At 46.6% G+C, this 24,764-nt stretch overlaps 1 protein-coding gene across 8 annotated transcripts in view; it reads right to left on the reverse strand.

The window, feature by feature from the left end:
• Positions 1-24,764, reverse strand: part of PATJ (PATJ crumbs cell polarity complex component) — a 1,530,963-nt gene that overhangs the window by 357,265 nt on the left and 1,148,934 nt on the right. For all 8 annotated transcript variants that reach the window (XM_078669616.1, XM_078669595.1, XM_078669605.1 and 5 more), the window contains one exon: positions 24,171-24,301. In XM_078669616.1, coding sequence (XP_078525742.1) covers positions 24,171-24,301 — 131 coding nt within the window. The remainder of the gene's footprint in view (positions 1-24,170; positions 24,302-24,764) is intronic.

Genomic DNA, 24,764 nt, shown 5'->3' on the forward strand with positions numbered 1-24,764 from the left:
GATCTCGACCTCGACTTCTTCGAATGCTTCGAAGATCTTCTAACTTTACTTGCTTTAAGCTTGGCCGCAAGAAGTTTCGATTCTCTCTCACGAAGAGCCTTCGGATTCATCTTCTGGCATGATGAACATCCATCAACGTCGTGATCCGAGCTTAAACACCAGATGCAGTCTTGGTGAGGGTCCGTAACGGACATCATCTTCCCACATTCTCTACAAGGTTTAAAACCTGTCTTCTTCGTCGACATGACAACAGATCGAAAAGACAGAGAATGGAGAATCAAAGAAATAAAGTATCAATATACTAAGCTACAGAGTATCCCGATAACCGTTAGCGTCGACGACGCGGAAAAAAAGGGAACTGATGTCATCACGCCGGCGTGGGCCTATTGTAGGCGTCGGTGACGTCAGCGGAGTCGCGAGCGAGGTCGTGTCTCTATGACGTCAGAGTCCACGTCGGCGCGAGGCTACGAAAAAGAATTTCCGAATGTTGCTGACGCAAGGGGATATTCACAAGGTGAGGAATCCACACGGCAGATGTATCTATCAGAAATGGGTGCCCTTCCTCAGCCCTCCCGCCAAGTTCGTAACTTAGGCTTTATCATCGATGACTTATTAACTATGCAACATCAAGCAGTAAAGTTCGCTGCTACATGTTTCACCATCTTCAAATGGCTTAAAAAGATTATTTGGATGCTGCCGGATCATACCCAGAGAACCGTAGTCCAAGCTCTTGTCACCTCTAGACTGGACTACAGCAACATTCTTTATCTGGGAACCAACAGGGAGGTGACTCGTAAGCTGGAGATGGTCCAGAACTTTGCCGCCAGATTAATATGCCAGGTTCCTAGAACTGTTTCCGTCTCTGGCCACCTGCGTGATCTACATTGGCTCAGGGTGGAGAACCGAATTAAGTTCAAAGCTCTGAGCTATATGTTCAAAATCAAAACTGGAGTTGCCCCTCTGTATCTGCAGTCCTTGGTTTGTCCTTATGTGCCTTCTCGTCGCCTCCGGTCATCGACTCAAGTGAAATTCTTGGTGCCCAAAATTAGACTGCCACAGATGGGCAGTCGATCCTTTGCCTGTCTTGGTCCCTCCTTATGGATAAAAGTTGCACACAGAGGCTAGAATGCCAGCATCCACAGCTCACTGGCATGATGTACAGAAGTGATTTCAATGAGAAACAGTCTCACAATACAACTTTGAAGAGGCTTGAATGAACAAGAATGCCAAATCTAAACTGAGTTCATACTGCATCTTAATTAAGAGAGTAAGGGGAAACATGTGTTACCCTGTTTACGAAACACATCACAATGGGTGAGCTGAACACTGAGGGATGACGAGGCACACAAACAAATGCTAGAAGGGCAGATAAGTAGCCTTTAAAAGTGCCCACTGCAAAAACTTGCTGGGCCAAACAGACCACACAAAGGACATCGGACAGCTTAGCCTGTAGAGGGTCCACCTACCTTTCCTTGTGCCAGGTCACACATTTGGATTAATAGCCAGAATAAATGGATTTTGTGGATGCATGCTGAGCAAAACAAAATCAACCACCTCCAATGGGAGATCAAAACCTCTCAGTTGATGGCCTTCAATCTCCAGGCATGAAGTTGTAGATTACAGAGGTTCAGATGCATGGTTGTTTTCTCCTGCTGGGACAGCAGGATTTCATGAAGAGGCAGCAGAATCAGAGGGCATATGCTGAGATTCAGAAGCTATGAGCACCAGACCCTCTCCTGCCCAGTCCGGGGCTATCAGAATGAGCTAAGTCTGGCACATATGCCCTTCTTCAAGACCCATGAGATCAATAACAGAGGAGGGAATGCTTAAATGAGGCCTGCGTCCCACAAAAGAAGGAATGTATCTCCTAGGGATCCATGAGTAGGAAACTCCAGGGTGTGTTGTGCTTTCTTGCAGGTAGTGAACAGATCTACAGAGGTTCAAATGAGCAAAGATGCTCAGTGTTGCATCAGGGCGCAGACCAGGCGTATGTAACATTTGCGTAATTAGCTATTGTGTTACTGCGAAATTTTGTAAACAATTCTGCAAAATGCATCCCTGTCATTTAGCACTCATTTTAGCCCAACATGAAATCAATTTCTAATGAGAGGACATATTTTGCACAAAAAAACATGAAAAAAGAATGGTGTGAACAATAAATGCTTGCATTCTACAATTGTCGAAGGAGCAGAAAGGTCCTTGAGGCCTCTTTCTCCACTTTCAATTAAGTCAATTACGCCGAGGTTTTATGAAGTATGCTTCTTCACTTTAAGTACCTCCCATTCAAAGAAATGGCTGTGTTTTTCTGTTATGAATATGGTACCATGTCTACAGGCCACTGGGAGCAAGATGCTAGGTGTTTGTAATAGTGACACTTGAAAATGTGAGAACATTTAAATAATGAGCCTAATAGAATCCATATAACTATAAAGTTAACTCTTTATTTTAATTTTCTCACATTTCAGAATTTTGCCTTTAAACACACTAGGCATCTTGCTCCTAGTGGCTGGTAGACACGGTGACATATTCATAACTGAAAATGCAGCCATTATTTTACAGGGGAGATATTTAAAGTGCAGAAAAATGTTCCACACTGTGAACATAGTTAAAGAACATTTTTCTGCACTTTAAATTTCACCCATTTAAAATAAATGGTGTAATGGTGTCACATATGGTGAAAGGTATGTCCTGTGCCACAAGCATATACAACACAGGCTCTCAGTCACCCATACACATATATCCCATTCATACGCACATATGTTCATACAACCCTAAAGATCCCGCTCTGGCTGACCAATGGCAGCCCTGCCATAGTGCCCTTAGTTAAAGTATTTTGTTCAAGCTATTGTATCATCCTCTATGGACATTAGGCTTGAAGTGAATGAAGCTGGGCGTGGGGTCACGGGTAACAATGCGCGAGTGTTGCTTAGCCTTCAATAGCGCACAAAGATTTTCACTGATCAGAAGTAGATCTCACTACAGAAAAGGTTGGAGACCCCTAATGTGAGCAGATGTCTACAGTTTTGTTGCACAACACTAAAAGCTGAAGCAAATATGCCATACTTAAAGATGACCGTAAAGTATGTTGAATTTAATGTTAATAACACATCCTTCTCGACAAGCCACATGTTACCCGTTGTGTAAAAAGATGTACAAAGAAACAATACAAATTCCAACATTATGCCTCTATTAGCTCCCATCTTCTTTATTACACCGAAGTGTAGACTATAATTCCTCTGATGAATCTAAATCCTGTAGCTACTATAAAGTCTGATTCTCTGCAACAGACCAAAGGAAAAAGTTACTTAACTTTGGTAATTATCTCTCTGGTCAATACTCCATTTACCTTCAGATTCCGCACTTTTGAATATCCCAGGTACAAGAGTGGATACAGAAACCTTCTGCAATAAATCTCCAGCTTCTGCACGTGACGTTGACTCCATTTCAGTATCAGACGTGGAGTAGTGATGATATCAACTGAGCGTTAAATAAATAGGACCGGCACCCTGATGTTAGTTCTACTCTGATTTTGCTGTGACTTTCAAGGCATGTTCAAGAAGAATGACACTTGAATCTTGAAGCAGTGCATAACTAACATGGCATCCGATTATGACAATGCAACTTTCTTTCTGAAGAAAAGGGGATGGTGGGAGAGTCGGAGAGGAACTGCAGGTAGATAGAGTATCCACCAGAAAGATTGCTATCAAAGGTAAGTACAGAAAGTGCCACATAACAGCTTCTTCTCATTTCAGAATTCTAACAATAATGTTTGGTGAAAGTGTGGCAAGAGGACCACGTAATCACTCTGCATATGTCTGCCACTGGCACATGTCTAGCTAAGGCCACTGTGGTAGATTTGGGACTTGTGGAATGAAGCCTGATTCCTTCAGTTGCCTCTTTCTTAGTCAACGCCTTGTAAATTTTAATACAATTAATAATGCGTCGAGAGACTGTTTATGAACGGCCTTCAGCCTATTTAAAACCACAACAACCAATCAAGAGCCGGTCATTCTATCTGATGTCTTTTGTATGGTTGATGCAGAAATTGACCTTCTAAGATCCAGCCTGTGCAGCCTTTCTTCTTCCTTAGTTAAGAGATGGAGGTGGATAGAATACGTAATATGGTGGAATGTCTCGGATGGAATGGGAGACGCCACTTTTTAAAGGAAAGCAGCCTTGGTCTTCAGTATATATGGACCTTGGAAGAAACATATTAAAGGAGGTGAAAAGAAAGGGCTTGAGGCTCGCTAGCAGGAACTGCTGAACAAATGGATACCAAGAAAACTGTCTTGAGTGTAAGTAGCCTTAACAAATAACTGTACAAGTGTTCAAACTGAGTACCCATAAGAAATGTCAGAACAAGGTTAAGGTCCCATTGTGGCATGATAAATGGTACTTGTGGATACATATTTGTCAACCCATTCACAAATCTTAGAACCACTGGAGATTTGAATAGGGAGCGTTGATCTGGTAAGCTAAGGCAAACCAATAAGGCTGAGAGATACTCCTTGACCATAGCTACCGCACATGCTCATTTAGCCAATGAGAGTGAAAAACATTAGACAGGGATGCTTCAGGAGGATCAACCCCTAATTCAGTGCACCAGGAAACAAACATGTTCCATCTCCGTGAATAAAAAGATTTGGTAGAGGGGCGACATTCAAAAAGTATCACATCTACCACCTCCAGTGGAAGGTGAAATGTGCCCACTCAATTGCCATGCATGAAGGTGTATGCTTTAAAGTTTGGGCTGCTGGATCTGCTCTCTTGACTGGGATAACAGGTCCACTCTGAGAGGGCCTGCTACAGTGAGGTGCCATACGTCTGTGTAAGACACCCTTCTGGGCCAGTCTGGACTACAATCAATCAATCAATCCAGGATTTGTAAAGCACACTTCTCACCCATGAGGGTCTCAAGGCGCTGGGGAGTGGGGGGAAATTTGGGCAGGTCCGATTCAGCTAAAGAGCCAGGTCTAGAGGCTCTTCCTGAATGCTTGCATTGTGGGGGTTCACCTGATGCAGAGAGGGAGTTTGTTCCAGGTGTTCGCTGCGATGTAGGAGAAGGCTCTTCCTCCTGTTCTGGCTCTGTGAATGCGAGGGATATCGACCAGTGCAAGGTCGGCATAGCGGAGGTTTTACATGGGGGCATAGAATGAGATTCTTTCGTTGAGTTATTGGGGTCCAGTGTTGTGGAGGGACTTGTAAGAGTGAGTGAGCAGCTTTAAAGTCACTCTCTTTTCGACGGGGAGCCAGTGGAGGTCTCGTAGGTTCTGGGTGATGTCATGGGATGCTGAGGATGAGTCTGCCTGCGGCGTTCTGGACTGTCTGGAGTTTGTGGAGAAGAGATTTGTTGATTCCTGCACAGAGGGCGTTCCCTTAGTCCAGTATGCTGGTTATGAGTGCAAGGGTGACCGTCTTTCCGTATTCGGGGGGATCCATTTGAAGGTCTTGCGGAGTATGCAGAAGTTGTTGAAGCACGTGGAAGATACGGCGTTGATCTGTCGGTTAATGGTGAGGGAGGAGTAGAGTATGATGCCGAGGTTGCCGGCGTGATCCGTGGGTGTTGGCGGGTTGCTGCCAGGTGTCATCCCACGGGGGATGGATCAGAGGACAAGACTTCTGTTTCTCCGAGTTGAGCTACAAGCAGCTGCTGCTCATCCAGATGTGACTTCCTTCCTTCCTGGAAACTGTCTGGTGATTCCAGGTTCCTTGGGAGAGGATGAGCTGGGTGCAGTCGACGTAGGATACTATGCTGAGTCCATGTTTTCTGACAATGGTTGTGAGAGGGGCCATGTAGATGTTGAAGAGCTTGGGGCTGAGTGAGGATCCTTGGGGTACTGCGCATCTGATCTCTGTGGGTTCGGCGAGGAAGGGCTGGAGTCTAATTCTTTGAGGTTGGCTGGCGGGGAAGGAGCAGATCCAGTTTAGGGCAGTTCCTTCTATGTCGGCGTCGTGGAGTCTGGTGGCTAGAGTGTGGTGGGAGACGTGTCAAAGGCTGCTGAGAGGTCTAGTAGAATGAGGGCTGCTGTGTGGCCTCGGTCGAGGAGAGTGCGGATGTCGTCCGTGGTAACTAGGAGGTCGGTCCCGGTGCTGTGGTTGGTGCGGAATCTTGATTGAGAAGTGTAGAGGATTGCATTGGATTCTATGAAGTTCATGAGCTGGTTGTTGACGATCTTATCTTCTCAGGGGCTTTGGTAGCAAAGGGGAGGGGAGAGATGGGTCTGTAGTTCTTGAGGTCCGGCAGGTCTGCAGAGGGCTTCATGAGGAGGGTTTGACTTCAGCGCATTTCTAGTCATCGAGGAATATGCCTGTTTCGAGGGTGCAGTTGACTGTACGTCGTAGCTCAGGAGCTATGGCGGAGGCAGATCTGTGGAAGATGTGCCGTAGGCAATGGTCGGTGGGAGCTCCTGAATATATGCTCCTCATGGTCAATGCGATGCCTTCTGTGGTGACAGGGGTCCAGGTGGTGATCATCAGCTGGGTGGCATTGTTGGTTGCTGGTGTTGTGTTGGTGCCTTAGTTCTGTTCGTCGAAGTTGTCATAGAGAGTCCTGATCTTGTGATGGAAGAAGGAGCCAAGTTTGTTGCGGAGGTCCTGGGAGCGAGGGACGTCAGAGGTTTAGCTGTGAGGTTTGGTGAATTCCTGCATGATGATGAAGAGTTCCTTAGAGTTCTGAAGTTGGAGAGAATTCTGTCAGTCCGACTACCTTTGGGTGAATGCAGCACTTGTGGTCCGCAAGATGATGTCAACTCACAATGTCAGCCATGATCTTCATCGAGCCTGGTAACTGACTGGTCACTAGACATGGACCATGTTGATGCACCCAGGTCCAGAGCCTCAGGGCTTTTTGACAGAGAATTTGAGACCTTCACCCCTCCTGGTTTGTGCAGGACCACATCGCAGTTAAGTTGTCCGTCAAGGACCTCAAAAGGAAGGGAGGAAAGCCTTAAGTGCCCTCAATTCCAGCAGAATTAAGTGCATTCCTTGCTCTTCTGGAGACAAAAGGCTTCCGCGTACTCCAGATTCACATACCACCAGAAAGTGGAAGTGTCTGTCACTAGTGTTACTACAGTGGTCATGACTGAAGGAGAACAGAAGGGTCTCCCTCGAATAAAGTTGTCCTCTTTTCCCGACTAGCTCAACTCCATGACAGCGTTCCTAGAGACCACAATGGATTCTGTCAAGAGTCCATGATGTTGGAACCACTGACTGCAGATGCACCACTGAAAAGCTAACATGAGCCAGGAAGATTCAAGAAGCCAAAAGACAAAGCATTTGTAGGACCTTCATGACCGCTTTTTGTGCTCCTACTCAAAACATTGGAACCATGTCTTTAATATTCCGGATTCTCTGTAGGGGAGGGATGGCTTGAAGCTGTTGGTATTCAGTACTGCCTTAAAGCACAGATAGAGTTGGGAGGGCTGTAGATGAGATTGGGACAACAGAAAAACCCAAGTCAAGAGGAGTGACGCTGCCGAGATAAGATGATGGGACAGTAACTCAGTTAAACAGGTCTTCATGAGACAGTCATCAAGGTGCGGGAAACCGCGATCCCTGCCTGTCTGAGATGGGCCGCGACCAGCACCACCATCAAACACCTTTATGAAGACTTAAGGTGCTGAGGTCAATCCATATGGAGGCACTGTATACCGATAATGAGTTGAATAACTAGTGAATCACTAATTGAATCTCCATATATGGTTTAGGGATTTTTTTTAGCAATATGTCAAAGGCTGTAACATGTAGACAAAACTAGTGATGCGAAGGTCATGATAACCTTTTGTGCATCTAATTTGAATACTGCTATAGTAATTTGTTTTTAATCTTATCAGGGTGACCATCATTACATTTTTCAAGTATAGTTACACCCGCGTAAATTTTATACAGCTTATCCGTACAATATCAAGCTTTCCCAGAATCTTGGTTGATCCAGTTCAGATATACCATCATTCTGAATGCCACAAGACATTTGTGGGAAAGGACCCCTATAAAACCTTAATAGATTAGCAGGATTAAAAGATTCCTATAACGTTTCTTTCTTGTGCTAGAGTGTCATTAACCTATTTTTTTTATATTTGTCTTTGTTACAGGGAGGCAGTAAGGTCCTTCTTTAAACACTTCTTTATTCCTCTCTTGTTGTGTGTAATGGGTAGAACCCACCACAAAGTATTTCCTGTGTGTCAGACAGATACGCTCCCGGCACTGGATAAACGGGTGCAGGCGCCAACTGTGGTGTGGGAGGAGGTGGAGTTCTTTTTAAATTATTATTTTTTTTTTCTTTTTTTTAGAGTTTTATATAGCGTGAACTGGACCCAAAGATAGCAGTTATCAGAGTGCTTTAAATGAGCACCAGTTTCGTTACAGATGGAAACATTCATTTTTGTTAGGCACGGGGAGATTATTACAGCGCTTCTACTGCCATCTCTGTTGAACTAGCTCCTTCAGACCTCGCTCTGGATGGGAGAAATTACATGAATCGTCTTTGGTCTGGTTATTCCTCTCTTCTAAACTTTTGGCCCTGTGGTGACTTACAGCTGATTCTGGCTGGATGAACATTTCTTGCCACATCCAGTTGAGCTGAAAATCTTTGAAACAAAACCTTCTTTAGGGATAACTGTGCTTTACCCCACGCAGTAAATAGCTGCATACATTTCACCATGTCCTGTATGAAAAAGTCACCAAACAGGCTGCCCATAGCCTCTGGCCCTTCCTCCAAATTTGGATCAATCTTCAACAGAATGGAATGCCTGTTCTCATTGGTAACAGGACAGTTGGCATTCCCAATCAGGTAGATTGCCTGCCAGGTCCATACGGAGAGAATTTCAGGACCAACGGTTCTTCAGATTCTTTGGCTACTTCAGCCAAGTTCATACTCTTTGTTTGGGGCCCAGACCAGTCTAATAATTTGCTTAGAATGAGTACCGGGACCGATCTATATTCCTCTTGAAGGCCTTCATATAATTCTCAAGGAACTTTACTGTTTTAGGACCCAGCTCTCAGATGTCTCAACTTCATTTTTAACTGCCTCTTGGTCAAAGAACTCATCCTGCTTATCATTCTTGTTTGTGGGGGAGGGGGACCACTGGGTCTTGTCAACTCCTTCTAATGCAATTTATCTGCCCAGCAACTTACTGTGGAAGTTCTTAAAGGCCGTAAGCCAGTGCTCCTGGACCCCATACACTCCACTGGGAAACTCACTTGCACTCTCTCAGGGTGCCTGTGGACTGAAGTGCTCTACTATACCTGTGAAAAACAAGATGGAGCCTTCCATAATTGTTTTAAGACTGTCTTGATTGATGCCAGAATTAAGTTGAATTCAGGATCAATGCCAAATGACTGATGTCCCTCCTTGACACAGTCCGCCTGCATGCGGTATCCACGGCCCTCCGTCGTAATATGCGGTCAAATAACAATGTTCTAACTGTCCAATATTGAACCTTAATTAACGAAGAGCTACACCTCAAAATATTCTTAGGGCAAATATTTAATTTACTAGAAAATTCAAGGACACTAAATTCAGTCTTGTGTAATCACTAGCATTCAACACACTATGTTTTTTTTGCGCAGAGTTTTATATAGCGCGAACTAGACCAGAACCGAGTCGGGTATCAGAGCACTTTACATAGCACCAGTTACGTTACATGAGGACACACATTCATTTTAGGCACAGGGAGATTAAGGAGCATATGTAGGTAGGCGTTTGCGATTCGCAAACGCCGGAATTCGCAGAATTCCAGCGTTTGCGAATCGCAAAAGGCCTTTTGGTATGTAGGTGCCACTTAGCAAAATAAGGAATCGCAAAAATTGCGATTCCTTATTTTGCTCAAGCATTTAAGGAATCGCAATTTTGCGATTCCTTAAATGCTATGTAGGGGTGCCTTTAAAACTGGGATTTGGCTTAAGGAATCGCAAAATACCACCTACTTCAAGTAGATGGTATTTTGCGATTTCCTGTCAAAATGCATTTTTTAAAAAAAATTCAAAGTGCCATGTGGCGCACAGACATGCCCTTTGGGCATGTCTGTGCGCCACATGTACTTACAGGCACATTCCAGGGGTGCAACATGTGTCCTTTGGACACCCTGGCACCCTTGGAATTGCGATTCTCAAATTGCAATTTTCTCATAGAAAATCGCAATTTGAGAATGTATCCCAATTCATTCCTATGGGCCTCTTGGCCCATAGGAATGAATGGGACTCTCATTTCTTAATTGCGATTCGCAATTTGCTAATCGCAATTAAGGAATTTTAGAGATTCGCTATTTGAGAATCGCAAAATGTGAATTACCTCTTGGCCCTTAGGAATGAATGGGACTCTCATTTCTTAATTGCGATTCGCAATTTGCTAATCGCAATTAAGGAATTTTAGAGATTCGCTATTTGAGAATCGCAAAATGTGAATTACCTCTTGGCCCTTAGGAATGAATGGGACTCTCATTTCTTAATTGCGATTCGCATTTTGCTAATCGCAATTAAGGAATTTTAGAGATTCGCTATTTGAGAATCGCAAAATGTGAATTACCAACATATGCCCCTAAGTGATTTGCCCAGAATCACAGGAGGTTTTGGCATCATTACCGAGACTCGAACCCAGATCCCCAAGTCCGTGGTCGAGCGCCCTAGCCGTTAGGCCAACTCATCTCCTCTAGCTACAATAATAAGGTCCCCGTTTGACTAAGTGTGCCACAGCAGTGAGAAAATACAGGCAGAGAGTAGAGAGAGTGCTTGCATGTCCTTACTTAAGCATTCAGTGTGGAGGCAGACCACTCCTTCTGACAAGTGTACCAAGCCTGGGCAGTGAACTTCGCTCTGTTCGCAGAGTTTTCTGCACTCGCCGGAGCTCGCAGAGTGCAGAAAACTCTGCTTTGCGATGTACAGTGCAGTGAAACCTATGGTTTTTTTCAGTGAATTTCGAAGGTTTTTTAAATGCCAATTTCTAACTATGCCTACAGAGTTAGGACATGTGCAGAAAGAGGAAGAAAGGCGCAGAAAGAAGCAAGAGATGTGCACAAAGAACCAACAGAGGAGTAGAACGAGACCTTGCTGCAAAGTCATCCTGTGCCCCCACCTTTTCCCTGACGGGTACTGATGGTAACGGACTCTGACTAACCAGGCCCAGAGCTATGCTGAAAGACACTAAGAATACAGTTAAACACCTATATACACTAGGGTACACTATGGGTTGGGGTACCCCTGTGATTGGCATGATCTCCCCTGTATGGCCCTAGTACATAATAGGGCAGGGGGATTAAAACTACCTCTAACTAAGAGGTGCAGAAGGAGGCAAGAGAAGTGCAGAAAGATGCAACAGAGGTGCAAAATGAGGCAAGAGAGGTGCAGAAAAAAGCAAGTGAAGTGCAGAAAGAAGCAAGAGCAGTGCAGAAAGAACCAACAGAGGTGTAAAAAGAGGCAAAAGGGGTGCAGAGAGGGGTAGGAGAGGTGCACCAAGAGGCTAGAGAGGTACAGAAAGAGGCAGGAGGGGTGCAGAAAGAAGGAAGAGAAGTGCAGAAAGAGGCAAGTAGGGTGCAGATAGAAGCAAGAGCAGTGCAGAAAGAACCAACAGAGGTGCAGAAAGAGGGAAGAGGGGTGCAGAAAAAGGTAGGAGAGGGGCACAAAGAGGCAAGAGAGGTACATAAAGAGGCAGGAGTGGTGCAGTAGAAGGATGAAAAGTGCAGAAAGAAGTAACAGAGGTGCTGAAAGAGGCAAGAGGCATGTAGAAAGAAGGAAGAGAAGTGCAGAAAGAAGCAAGAGAATTGATGAGACAAGTGAGGTGCAGAAAGAGGCAACAGACGTGCAGAGAGAGAGAAGAGATGTGCAGAAAAAGGCAAGAAAAGTACAGAAAGAGGCAAAAGAGATACATAAAGAGACAACAGGGGTGCAGAAAGAAGCAAGACAGGTGCAGAAAGAAGCAACAGGGGTGCAGAAAGAGGCAAGAGAAGTTTAGAAAGGAGCAAGACAGATGCAGAAAGAGCCAACAGAGGTGCAAAAAGAGGAAAGAGAGGTGCAGAAACACGCAAGAGAAGTGCACATAAGAGGCAAGAGAATTGTTGAAAGAAGCAACAGAGGTGTAGAAAGAAGCAAGAAAAGTGCAGAAAGAGGCAAGTGAGATGCAAAAACAGGCAGAGAATTACAAAAAGAGGAACGACGAGTGCAGAAAGAGACAACAGGGGTGCAGAAAGAAGCAAATGAGGTGTAGAAAGAGGCAACAGACGTGCAGGAAGAAGCAAATGAGGTGCAGAAAGAGGCAACAGACGTGCAGCAAGAGGGAAGAGATGTGCAGAAAAAGGCAAGAAAAGTGCACAAAGAGGCAAAAGAGGTAGATAAAGAGAAAACGGGGGTGCAGAAAGAAGCAAGACAGGTGCAGAAATAAGCATGGAAAGTGTAGACTGAAACAGCAGGGGTACAGAAAGAGGCAATAGAAGTGCAGAAAGGAGAAAGTGAGGTGGAGAAAGAGGCAAGAGAGGTGCAAAAAGAGGCAAAAGAATTGCTGAAAGAAGCAACAGAGGTGTGGAAAGAAGCAAGAAAAGTGCAGAAACAGGAAAGACGAGTGCAGAAAGAGAAAACAGGGGTGCAGAAAGAAGCCAATGAGGCAATAGACGTGAAAGCAAAAAGGGTGATGAGCCTCTTACCAGCGCTCAGGAATTCCAGTGCGCAGGGCTTACAGGAGGGCTTCTTGGCCCCCAAAGCCCCTCAGGAGTAAATTGGACTTTATCCCCCATCCCGTAGTCTGCCAGGAGGCGCGTTTGCAGAATGGTGGAGAAAGGGAAGCATGGCCTCCGAAGACATCTTAGCAATCCCACTGTGCTGGACTTACTGGCGGTAACAAGAGGGGTAGTTGGCCCCCAAGGACATCCTTAGGGGCCAACTACCCCTCCTATTACCTCCAGTAAGTCCCACACAGCAGCATTGCTAAGTTCAAAGAGCAGGCCACGTCCTCTTTGCCCAACACTGTACAAAAGTGCTTCCTGGCGCGCTCTTGGATGGGGCTTGAAGTCCCCTTCGCTGCTGGGGGTCCTTTGGGAGCAAACTAGCCTACCTCTTACCTCCATAAGCCCCACACAGTGAGATTGCTGAGAGGTGATCCGAGGCCACGCCCCCTTTTTACACCACTCTGTAAACACGCCTGTTGGCGCACTGCTGCTCAGGGGATGAAGTTCACTTGTGCCCTGAGGTCCTCAGGACACAAGTGGACCTCATCGCCCCACCACCAGTGCGCCAAGAAGCACGTTTGCAGAGTGGTGTAAAAAGGGACATGGCCTCGGACCACTTCTCTGCAACGCAGCTCTGTGGGGTATACTGGAGGTACCTGGTGGACTAGTTGGCCCCCAGGACCCCCAGTATTCAAGGGGAATTGATTCCCCAACTCACAATGCGCCATGGGGTGCGTTTGCAGAGTGTGCAGGGAGAGGGCGGGGCCTCCGGCGAGATGCAGCTTTTGTTTTTCTTTTTAGAAGGGGGGCTGTGGGCCCCCCTTCTTTTACTATTTTTTGGGCCAAGGATACGGCATCTCCCAGGGCCTGACCCCTATTTATAATTTTTTTAAAAATTAAAATGGGAAGGGGGCCGTGTGGCTCCCCTCCCAAGGCCAATTTAGGCCCCGGGGACCCCATCCCCCAGGGCCTGGCCATAATTTTTTTATTTTATATTTGGAGGGGGACGCTTGGCCCCCCTCCTAAGGCCAATTATGTCCCTGGGGACCCCATACCCCGGGGCCAGCCTTTCCGTTTTTTAAAAATGTATTTATTAACACAGTGGGGGGCTGCGTGGCCCCCCTCCCGTGTCACTCCTGCCCCGGGGACCCCATCCGCGGGACCTGCCATTTCTGTTGGGAACCATGGGGGGAGCACCAATGCCCCCACGGTCCCGCCTGCTCCCTGCCTCTTGCGGGAGCCGGCATAGCTTTTGAGCAAGGGGAGCTGCTAACATGCAGTTCCCCCTGCTCAAAAGCAATTCTGCTTTGCTTCATTGAAGCGAGAGCAGGTTTCCCTGCTCTCGCTGCAAGGAAGCACAGCAGAGTATGCCGTGCTCCCGCCCTGCCATAGCAAATAGCAATGTCCCGGAGGTGGGGACCCCAGGACATTGCAGGAGCCATTCCTGGGGGATGGCGGACCCCAGGGCCATCAAGGGCTCCTGGAGAGGGGCTGCGCGGCCCACCTCTCATCATTTAACATAGCCCCCGGGAGGTGGTGGTCCCTGGGGGTCCGTAATGGACCCCCGAATTTAAATATAAAGTGCCCCTGGGAGGTGGTGGTCCCTGGGGCGTGTGGGGGGGGGGCTCGAGCACCCCACACACATCTTTCAAAATGTTATGTTAAAAGTTTGTGTAAGCGCGACAGCTGCCCCAGCAAAGGGGCGTCCCGGCGCTGGTAGGTCAAATGCAGTACCGAAGAGGCAGGCCAAGCTGGGAAGAGTAACCCTAAGGGGGAGGAAACAGAAGGGTTTTGACGGCTTTCCGGAAGGTAAACAAGTTCTCCATACCACGGATGCCCAGCAGCAAGGAGTTCCAAAGCTTGGCTCCCAGTACCCGGAAGGAGCGACCACCAATAGGGCATAGTTTGGAACGAGGTACAGTCACTTGATGTTGTCCCAGTGAGCGCAAACTCCGCTGGGGCACATATGGAGTTAGAAGCGGACACAGGAGATCTGGGCACCTGGATTTAAGAATCTTGAACGCCATGCAGAGAGCTTTGAACTGGATTCAGGAGTCAATTGGAAGCCAGTGCAGCTTTCTGATCGTGGCTCTGGCAGAGCATCTACGGGGAAGACCTACCAAGGTCCTTGCTGCCGAGTTCTGAACTCTCTGCAGACGTGCTATCTCAGCTTTGTTTGCACCCAAGAGCAGCACACTGGCGTAGTCCAGACATGAAAGAATGGTAGCTTGGACAATAAGCTGCCGTACTTTCGAGTCAAAGAACTTCAGTATCGGATTAAGGCCCCTCAGCAGACCCACACGTGGCTGCCACTCTCTTGGTGTGGGTCTGAAAGCTGAGCGAGGAGTCCATCCAGACTCCCAAGTTTTTGACTAATGACTTGGGTGCTGGCATGGTGCCCAGAGAGGATGGCCACCAATGCTGATTCCAATGGGTGGTGTTCTTCCCTACAAACAGCACCTCTGTTTTGCCTACATTAAGCAGAGCCCCAGGGAGGTGGCATCCCCGGGGCTGCGAAAGGGGCCGTATGCCCCCGCGGTTCATCTTCAAAGCCCCGGGGAGGTGGCGGTCCCCAGGTCAATGTATGGGGATTGGGACCCCCGCGCATTTTTTTTTAAAGGCCCAGTGAGGTTTCAGTCCCCGGGGCTGCATGGGGCCACAGTGCCCCCACATACAATTAAATAAGCCCCGGGGCTGCGGGGCCCCCGCAAATTAATTAGTGAGTGCCCCAGGGACCTGGCCCACCCAGGGGCTTTCAAAAACAAAGCGCGGCCAAGCTTTGTTTTTTTTTAATTTTCTCGGCCGGATTCGCGACCCCAGCACAAATTTGGCCTATTTCTTTTTTTTAATGCTTTTTTGGACCCTGGGGGTCCTTGTGGGACCCCCTGAGCAGGCCTAGGGGGCCTGGGTGTTTGTACCCTGCCCCCTTTTCTTGTTTTTTAACCTGTATTTCACTGTTTCCTGGTCACCGAGTCACAAGATGGCTGCCAACACTTCCTGGTTTGGAGTGTTGGCAGCCAATTAGAATGAAGCTCATGCTCGGGAGGGTTCGCGACTCCTCCTCGGTGCTCAGATAACAATATTTTTTTCTTTTTCTAATTTCTCAAAAACTACTAAACGGATTAACACCATTTAACAAAAAGGGCTCTTTCTGAACCAAAACCTACCTTTTTGCCAAAGTTGGTGTAATTCCGTTCAGCCGTTCGGGCTGTAGCTTTGTCTAAAGTTTCCTATGGAAATGGGGAAAATGTGTTTTGGGACGCCACCCTTTTTTCTCGGCCCCCGCTTGACAAATTACCCCAAAACTTTCAAGACAAAAGCTGACCGGCGAGGGCCACTAGTTCTGAAAATTAAGCAGATTCGTCAAACTACGCCAAAGTTATTGGGAAAACAAAAAACACTTTTTGAAAAGAAACAAGGTCTTGACTATAACTACCTACTGGCGACCGCCAGTAGGTAATATATATATATATATATATATTGATATATATCTCACTGCTATAAAGAGAGAATATTACCAAGTTATTCCAGAGAGCCAGTTCTCCGAATAGATTGGACTTTGCCTTCAAGCACAAGACCAGAACCTCCTGTCTGAATGTGGACAGATTTTCAAACAGCTCAACTGATTGAATGATCAGGAATCTACTTGGATAAGTAGCGTCCAGTTTAAAGGGGATGCTGTAAGGACAAATCTCCCTGAAACATGCACGGCTGTGCTAGACCTGCCATTCCACCTCAAGTAATTGAGATATTACTAAAAAAAGACGGCCCACATGGTGCAATACAACCTCATATAATTTGCAAAAATTAACTGAAACCTTTCATTATTGTATTCAGGTATTAAACTAGTACTAAACAGATGCGAATAAGGTGAAACCTTCACTCAGATTGCATTAACATCCCTAATTAATTGACAACCGTACATATTTTTTTTTTTTTTTTTTTAAAACCTTTATTGAAAGACACGTATAAGTACAAGCGCTGGCCTACAACCACAGGGGCCGGCCGCAAAGTCAGGAGAATCAAAATAACAAAGCAATGTATACGATAGGGTAAATACAGGATGGATGCAAATAAAGTCGTCACATCGCCAGCGCCAGGATAAAAGAGGTTTCATTTTACATTATATAAAGGAGGCAGCAACCATATCTACCAGCGCGTCATGCAACATATACAGAAAAGAAGGGGGGGGGGGCGGGAGGGAAATAGCCCCCCACGCAAGCAGACGACCACAGTAGGGCAAAGCCCAAAGACCTCACACGCCCATACCAGGTGCAGAATAGAGGAAGAATAGCAGCAAACAAATAAAGTGGACGCAACACGTACAGCCCACCCGCCCCGAAAAAGGAGAAAGTGCAGACGCTAGCGAAACAGAGGAGTAAACACCAAGGGACATAGCCCACCCCCTGGAAAAGGCAAAAAAGGGACCATAGAATAAAACAAACTAAAATAACAAACACCCCCCCCCACCCTACATCACTGTAATGGCTACGGCCTACCCCACTAAACAGCGTGCCTGTCGCCCAGAGTCACCCGAAATATAGAAAAAGAGAAAGGGAATTATAACGAAGAAAGAGAGGGGAATAAGAAAAGGAAGGAGAGGAAAAGGAAGAAAGAGAGAGGAGAGGAGCCAGCGACCGAGACATAAAACACTACCTCCCCGCAACAATAATGCACTAATCGAGGTCGAAAAGGAGAGTCAAGAAAAGCCTACACCAGGATGTAAATAGGAACCATCCAGAATAACGAGGCCCGGAGATGCCATGTAAAAAGGGTCCCACAGACATCCGGGCACGATCACCCCTGTCCACTTTTATGAAGAGTCGAGCTTCCCAACCCCGCCACAGCCAAAAAACAGCAGAACACAGTGGGTCCATACCAGTCAGGAAAAGCCGGTGGGATCTCCGCAAAACAACGTCCCGGCAAACTAGAAGCAACCAGGAGAACTCGGCAACAGTCAGAATACAAAAGTTCCTCAAAGATCCACGTGGTCAAGCACAGTATCTGGGCCGTCCAGCACGAAGCAAAGAAAACAGGATGTAGAAAGCACTGCAGCATCGGCACCGGGTCCGCTAGATCCCATAGAATCGAGCACCCAGCCGGAGATCCCAGCACAGCCGCCGGCGAAGTTTCAGGCAGTACAATTCGGGGAGACGACACTTCGTCACAAAATGGCGGAGCCACCATGGCAGCTATCCGCAACTCCAAGGCTCGACATTTCAAGGACAGGTCGATCCGCAGAGCAGACAGGGCAAACCAGATAGCACTCCGAGTAGGGGCCGCCCAAACCAAACGAGGGCTGGAGAAAGCAAGTGCGGCAACCTCCCTGTCTCCAGGAGAAAGACACCCCGAGGGGCCATCCGCCATCTTAAGTACAGCACCCTCCGCCATCGCCGCAGGTTCTTCCAAGTCCATCAGGAGCACCGGTGGCCCCAGGGCTCACCGCCAAATCGCGGCGGATGGCGCTCGGCGGAGAAAGAAGAGTCACCAGAAGAACGGGCGTGCTCCCCACAGCACTCGGGGGGAGCCCAGCACCGGATCCCGGGCGGGACTAACAACAGGAGTGGGTTTCTCACTTGAGGGGTGCCGGACAGCGCGGCTTCTCTTCTTCGGGCCGGTAGGCGAACGGACATGCGAGGTGGCCCAACAGCGGGGGCGGGTCTGCCCCGGGGGTCCCGGCCCGCTGCTCTCAGGCTCCCACCATCGGGTCTCTCCACCGGTTCCGGACCGCCGGCACTCCGATCATCTCCGGGCAGGCACAGCACTCGAGGCCCCGGCGTCAGGGCCGGGAAGGCCAACAAAGTGACCAGGGCAGAACGCCGGAATCACTGCACGCCAGAGCCCCGGAAAAGGATGGTAAGTGACGGCTCTTCCTCAGTGACCAAATTCGGAACACCCCGAGCAGGATAAAATACAGGATAGGTGGCGGGGAGGAAGAGATCACGGAGCGAGGCGGTTATGCGACCGTTCCGATCGCCATCTTGGCTCCTCCCTCCAACCGTACATATTTAAATGCTATTCAACCATGGTGGAAATTATGATTCCATATTTGTCTTGAAATATTTTGTATCATATTTGTTAAAATTCATGTTACACCATGACAGTAGACACAATTTTCAAATTTGTATTTGTATTTATAAAGCACATCAAGCCAAAGGCATTCAAGCGCTAGCAACGGTAAAGAACTGCTAAGATGAGAAGACCAGGACACAATTACGGTTGAGAGAAGAGGCAGGTTTTTAGCTGCTTATGGAACACTGCAAAGGAATTCAGACTCACAATATGTATAGGCAGTGTGTTCCATAGTTTGTCTGCTGCCACAGAAAAAGTGCAACTACCCCATCCAACCTTTCGAAACTGGGAATGAACACTTTCCTCATGGATGCTGATCTCAGCAGTCTTTTTGAAAGTTAAAAGCAGTCCACGGGGGCATCGGTCCCTGGTGATGGAGAGTCATTTCGACAATGCAGAGTGCTTTCAAAATGACCCACTTCCTAACAGGAAGACAGTAAAGTGAGCCCACGCTCTCCTTAACCGAGAGATGTTTTGGAATATCCAGTACCACCAGGCTGCTGCATTTTTCATGACATGTAATTTGTTGAGAGACGACTTACTGGGAGTTTAATCAAAGAGCATTGCAGCAGACAGGGCGAGATGCAATGAGCGCTATAACCATTGCAACTCGTAATTCTAAACGTCAAAAAAGGAAAGATCTTCTTTAGAATCTTAATACTAAAGAAACAGAACCTCAATGTCCTGTTGACCTGACAGTTGAAGGTGAGGGTGTTATCAAAAATCACTGCAAGAATTTGAGCGGTGACCACAGGTATGGGTAAGGGGCCGCATATCTCAGGCCACCAGAGCTCAGATCACACTAAGTTTCCCCCCCCCAAAGAACAAGATCCTAGTCTTTTTAGCATTACATTTTTGCCAGTTCTCCTTCATCCAGATGATAATTTCAGTCGCACAAGACTTGAACTTGTCTGCCAGTGATGACATATTATCAGATATAGAGACAATCATTTGGGTGGCATCCGCATATGATAACACCTGGAAACCAAAGGATCTCACCAATTTTGCCAACTGGGCCACATAAAGGTTAAACAAAGTGGGACTGATGGAGGATCACTGTGGGACTCCACAAGGGAGCTGGAATGGTTTAGCCCTAAAGTCCCCACAGCTGACTATTTGGGTCCTATTCACCAGAAAAGAGACCAGGAGATCCAAAGCAGTATACCTCAGCCCAACTTGTTGCAGTCTTTGCACCAAACAGGATAGAGATATCGCGTCAAGAACCTGATTATAGATCTTTTCCAAGAATAGTTGAAATTTGGCCTGGCACAAGCTGTAAAACTCTGGGAGTCCCTGGGTCATCTGGAGAACCTGATGTTATGTGATATAAAATACATTTATTTTCAGAGCAGAGATGGGGAGAAACAAACCCAGTAGCGCTAAAGGCCGGATTAGTAGAGTCCCTTTTTTGTCAAATTTAGACAGCCTGCTCTCATTGCTATTAAAGTTGGCGAAGATCTTCAAAATCATGTCACTGAAGTAGGTAGCAATGCTATTACCAAAATGTTCAGAATTCTCCAAAGCATGCTGAACAGGGGAGAAGAAAGATCTTATACCTATCTGAAAAAGTTAATTTGGGCTGTTAGGGGACAATATTATTTTATTAATAAAATAAACAGACTAGTCGGCTTTGATAGCATTTTTATACCTGACGATCGTTTCACTGCTTTCTCTTCTAAAGTAAGTATAATCCTCCATTTTCTGATGCTGATGCTTTAAATCTAGCACTCATCTTGTTTTTGGTGGGGGCCCCCTGTTCGATATGCGTCACAGCTACGTGTATATCAAGAGGTCACTTGTACTGTACAAAAATTCGAAAGAATAAGCTACTTACCTTTAAAGCCTTATCTGGTAGAGACTCTATTTAACTGCAGACACATCACCTTAGAATAAGCCACAGATGTCAGACTGGATCGGGAAAATATTCAGCAGAACCTGTGCATGCTGGTAGGTGGCATCAATCGGCTTGGCGTCAACGCCATCCGTGTTGGAAGTGACATTGCGGTGCCATAATAAGCATCACCCCGGTGCCCTGGGATCAATTCCTTTCTCTCAGTGCCAACAGTGCAGCTTCAGAGAGCTACCTCAACCACTTTTTGCCTAGTTTTTTTCAACTTTTTATTGAACCTTGCTTTTTTGTGTTTGCTCCCAGTGTGCTATGATTATGTACCCTGGTAGGGACATATTCCCTCGAAAGCCCTCTGGCTTCATGCCTTGTGGGAATGGTCACCATCAGATATCGGAATCTGATCCCCACCTGGTCTGTCTATGATGCCTGCACCCGTAGCTGTATGCTACTGGGCGTTGAAGCTTATGGTGGCGAGGCAGAAAGCTTCACGCTGTTCCCGTTCATATCCCATTCCTAAGAATGCTCTCAAGGCTGGTCCACGTGTCATTCCTGCTAACAATCATCTTCAAGATCCAAGACCTCCTCGTTGAAGTCGGGTAAGTCCAAAAAGTACAAGAAGAAATTGTCAAAGCGTTCTTTAGCTTCACCCAACCGACCTAGTGCTTCTAGGCCTTGCTTCGGCACACCATCTGTGGGGCCTGCCCTGCACTCACCGGAGTTTTCCGGTACCGGGGCAATGCCTACCCAGTCAAAGGACTTTTCGGACACCATGCATGACATCTTTAGGTGCCCCAACTCCCTCTAGTGCGCCTTCGGGTCCCAGAGGGGTGAGAGGTGCCCCAGCTGGTTTACTGCCTGCGGGTTCACCCTTGATGCCAGCCGGGCACTCAGGATCCATTCCTGCATCTGGAACTGTTTTTCAGGGTACCACCTCCTACTCCGGCTCCATTCTGTCCGGACTCATTTGACAAGAGCTCATCGTCATTCCAGACATTGACCGGTGCCACCTCTGGGATGCTTGATGCCAAGCTCAGCGCCACACCGTTCCTGATAACTCCTGGAATTTCCTCCACTAGAGTCACTGTATTACGTCCATGGGGTGATTACGACATGCATGATCCTTTGGAGGAGGATCCTGCTGATGCTGACAACTGGTATGAGATGATGTCAGTGGAATTGACAACTGTCCAGACACGGGCATGTTGCTTCTCAGGAAGGCGCGCCATTCTCCAGAGTGATATGTATGGCTGCGGAGGTCCTTGACCTACAACCCCCAAAGTTGAGGTCAAATCAAATGTTTTGACTGAGGTACTTCAAGCAGAGGTGGGAACCCCAGAACCATTGCTGCCCCTCAACAAAGTCCTCACTGACACTCTCCTTAAGGCCTATGCTAAACCCTGCATAGGGACTCCTGTGCACTCCATGATTGCCTGGCAGCATCACCCCATCGCAGGGGAACCTGCCTTTCCCAGAAAGCCTCCCCAGACAGCATGGTGGTTCAGGCCTCCATGGCCAAAATAAACCGGAGCATGTTCTTTACTACACCACAGGATAGGGAATAGAAGAGGCTTGTTACCTTGGGAAGTGTACATTTTTTCTTCCACCAGCCTTGCATTGTGGTCAGTGAACACCGCATGCCTCTTGGGCCGCTATTAATATGCACTGGGGGATTTGGTTGAGCAGCTGCTTCTCATGCTGCCTGAGGAGGGCCATGCCATCCTCAAATAGCTTTGCTAGATGACAGAAATGTGGCTAAGTGTGCCATATGGTGTGGACTGGACACCACAGACTCCCTTGAGAGGGCCATGGCCTCTACAGTGGTGCTCCACAGTAATACATGGTTATGGTCCACTGGGTTCTCAGGGGATGTTCAGTAAACGCTGATGGACATGCCCTTCGATGGGTCCTGCCTGTTGGGCGAGATTAGCGATGCAGCACTTGAGTGCGTTTGCAAGAGCAGTGTCCCTACCGGATCTATGGGCCTCTCCCTTTCGACCTCGCCGCAGCAGTGGTCCTTTCGTCCTAGCTAAGGAATCTGCAGTTAGATGTCTCTATCAGATAATACAATATATCCTAGTGAGAAACCTACATTATGTTATTTACAATAATATTCTGATACTATTAGGCCAGGCAGGTTATTAATTCCAAATTGTGCTTCCTGCCTATATTGTGGACACATTCTAAATCTAACATCTTAGGGCCACATAACGATGGCCCTCCACAATCGCAATGTGGTTTTCCCCTGCCATATTATAATGGCAGGGGGAAGCGTGGTGGTCGAAAGACTGACCGCCACAGTCTAGACGGGCGGATCAAATCTGACCGCCCGTCAGACCAACTGCTAATCCCTTCATTCTAGCGGTGTCTGACTGTTATGATACTCCTTTCCCCTGGTCATTCTGCGGTGGTCAACTTGCAGCAAAACGGCTGACGGAAACAGATTTGGGAGACCGTAGCAGGCCCCCTTAATCCCTGGGGCAGGGACATGTACCCTATGGTGCCCCCTACATGTAGTGCAGGGATATGTCTTGTATTGCGGCGGGGGCTGCTGACCACATCCCCACCACAATACAAAATATAGGTAATGCGACCGCCACTGTGGCGGTCGCATCCTAATTCAGATTGAGGGTAGGATGCCTCGTAGTCGGCCGGTCCCAAGTCCGATACGATGGCGGGCGGACTGAAGTCTGTCTGCTATCGTAATGAGGCCCTTATTTTGAAACATATCAGGGATACACAGACTAAAAGAGGCACACTTTTTAAAATAAAAAGTCTTATTGTGTTACTGTAATACTTTAAGAAAAACTAAAGAAAACAGATTTCGAGGAAAAACAAAATAAGAAGTCAGAATGTAGATACTCTTGTTTTAAGAAACATTTGCAATTTACATCGGGATCTCCCTTGTCTAAAATTGTGTTTAATGTCATCCTCAGTTCACATAATGTTTTAAATTGCTTATACACAAATGGAAAAGTATCATCATATCTGGTTGAAAAAATTCTTGGATGATTAAAAGTAGCAGATTGTTTGTGGTGCAAAGAACATATAAATAACTTGGCTGTCAATGTGAAGATGAAAATCTGAAATTAGGGGTTTTCTAGAAAGTAACTTGACAGCTGGTTCCTTGCAAGATATAATACATTAGAAACATCCCAGGCTAGGCCATTGTGCACTAAACGTTGGATCAAATGTGGAGATGAATCACAATCTGAGGCTCAACGTCACAAATCCAAGCTTTTTTCTATATTGGGAAAAACTTCTGCGCCGCACTTTAGTAACAAATGCATCTTTGTAAGGCTGTCATGTTAGGAAATAGTACCAGGAAGTGGACATGTATGATGACTTCAGGAACCAGGTGTATACATCTTGATACCACCATCTTGCTGGAGTTGCTATCTCTGCCCATCTCCCAGTGTTTAAGTTTTGGACCTCTTTTCCTAATTTATGGGACATTTAGAGAAGCGATAATATGGTTTAAATGCATATTTGGGAGAAATGTATGGTATTGTACTATTTACATAGTGCTTTATATCGCAATGATTAAGAAAGGATAGCGTTATGACGAGGAACAATTTGAAATTAAAGCTTTGTAAACTCACAAGTGGAGTATCCTTTCCTCCAACAATGCTGAGCCCAAGGCCAGATCGTCCTTTGGATATTTCTATTGTCATTTCTTGTCCAGGGACAATAGGGCAAGTAGCTGGATCCATTATCGGCATGGAGAAGTTGCCTTTAAATAAAAAATAAAAGTAGCACATTTTTATTTTACTGTATTTGCACACTGTTGGTTTTGTCGCATTATATTAGTCCACATAAATCAAAAGGACCCTCACAGATACATGAGATTTCAAAAACAAAGTAAGAAATCTAAGAAACGCGGATCAAAACTACAACCAGGCCCGTGCAAGTTATAAATCATTAGTAATCATGAAGTAAATACATTTTCAGTGGACTTGAAAGTCTTCCTTATCTCTACATGTCTACATTTTGAACCCCACTGGCTCAAGCTGTCATGCAGCAGTTTAACGTTTTTTTTGTAAAAGCAATGTATTAGTAGTTCGAATTAGTCATTCTTCAGAACTACATCAAATAAGAGGAAATGTGACATGCACATTTCTTGGGACAGATGTATATTGGAAAATGATTAACATCAATTGAATCACTGTAGACAACAAAGCCTAAAGATGGGAAAA

Source organism: Lissotriton helveticus, chromosome 1_2, assembly GCF_964261635.1.
Source record: "Lissotriton helveticus chromosome 1_2, aLisHel1.1, whole genome shotgun sequence".
Lineage (NCBI taxonomy): Eukaryota > Metazoa > Chordata > Amphibia > Caudata > Salamandridae > Lissotriton > Lissotriton helveticus.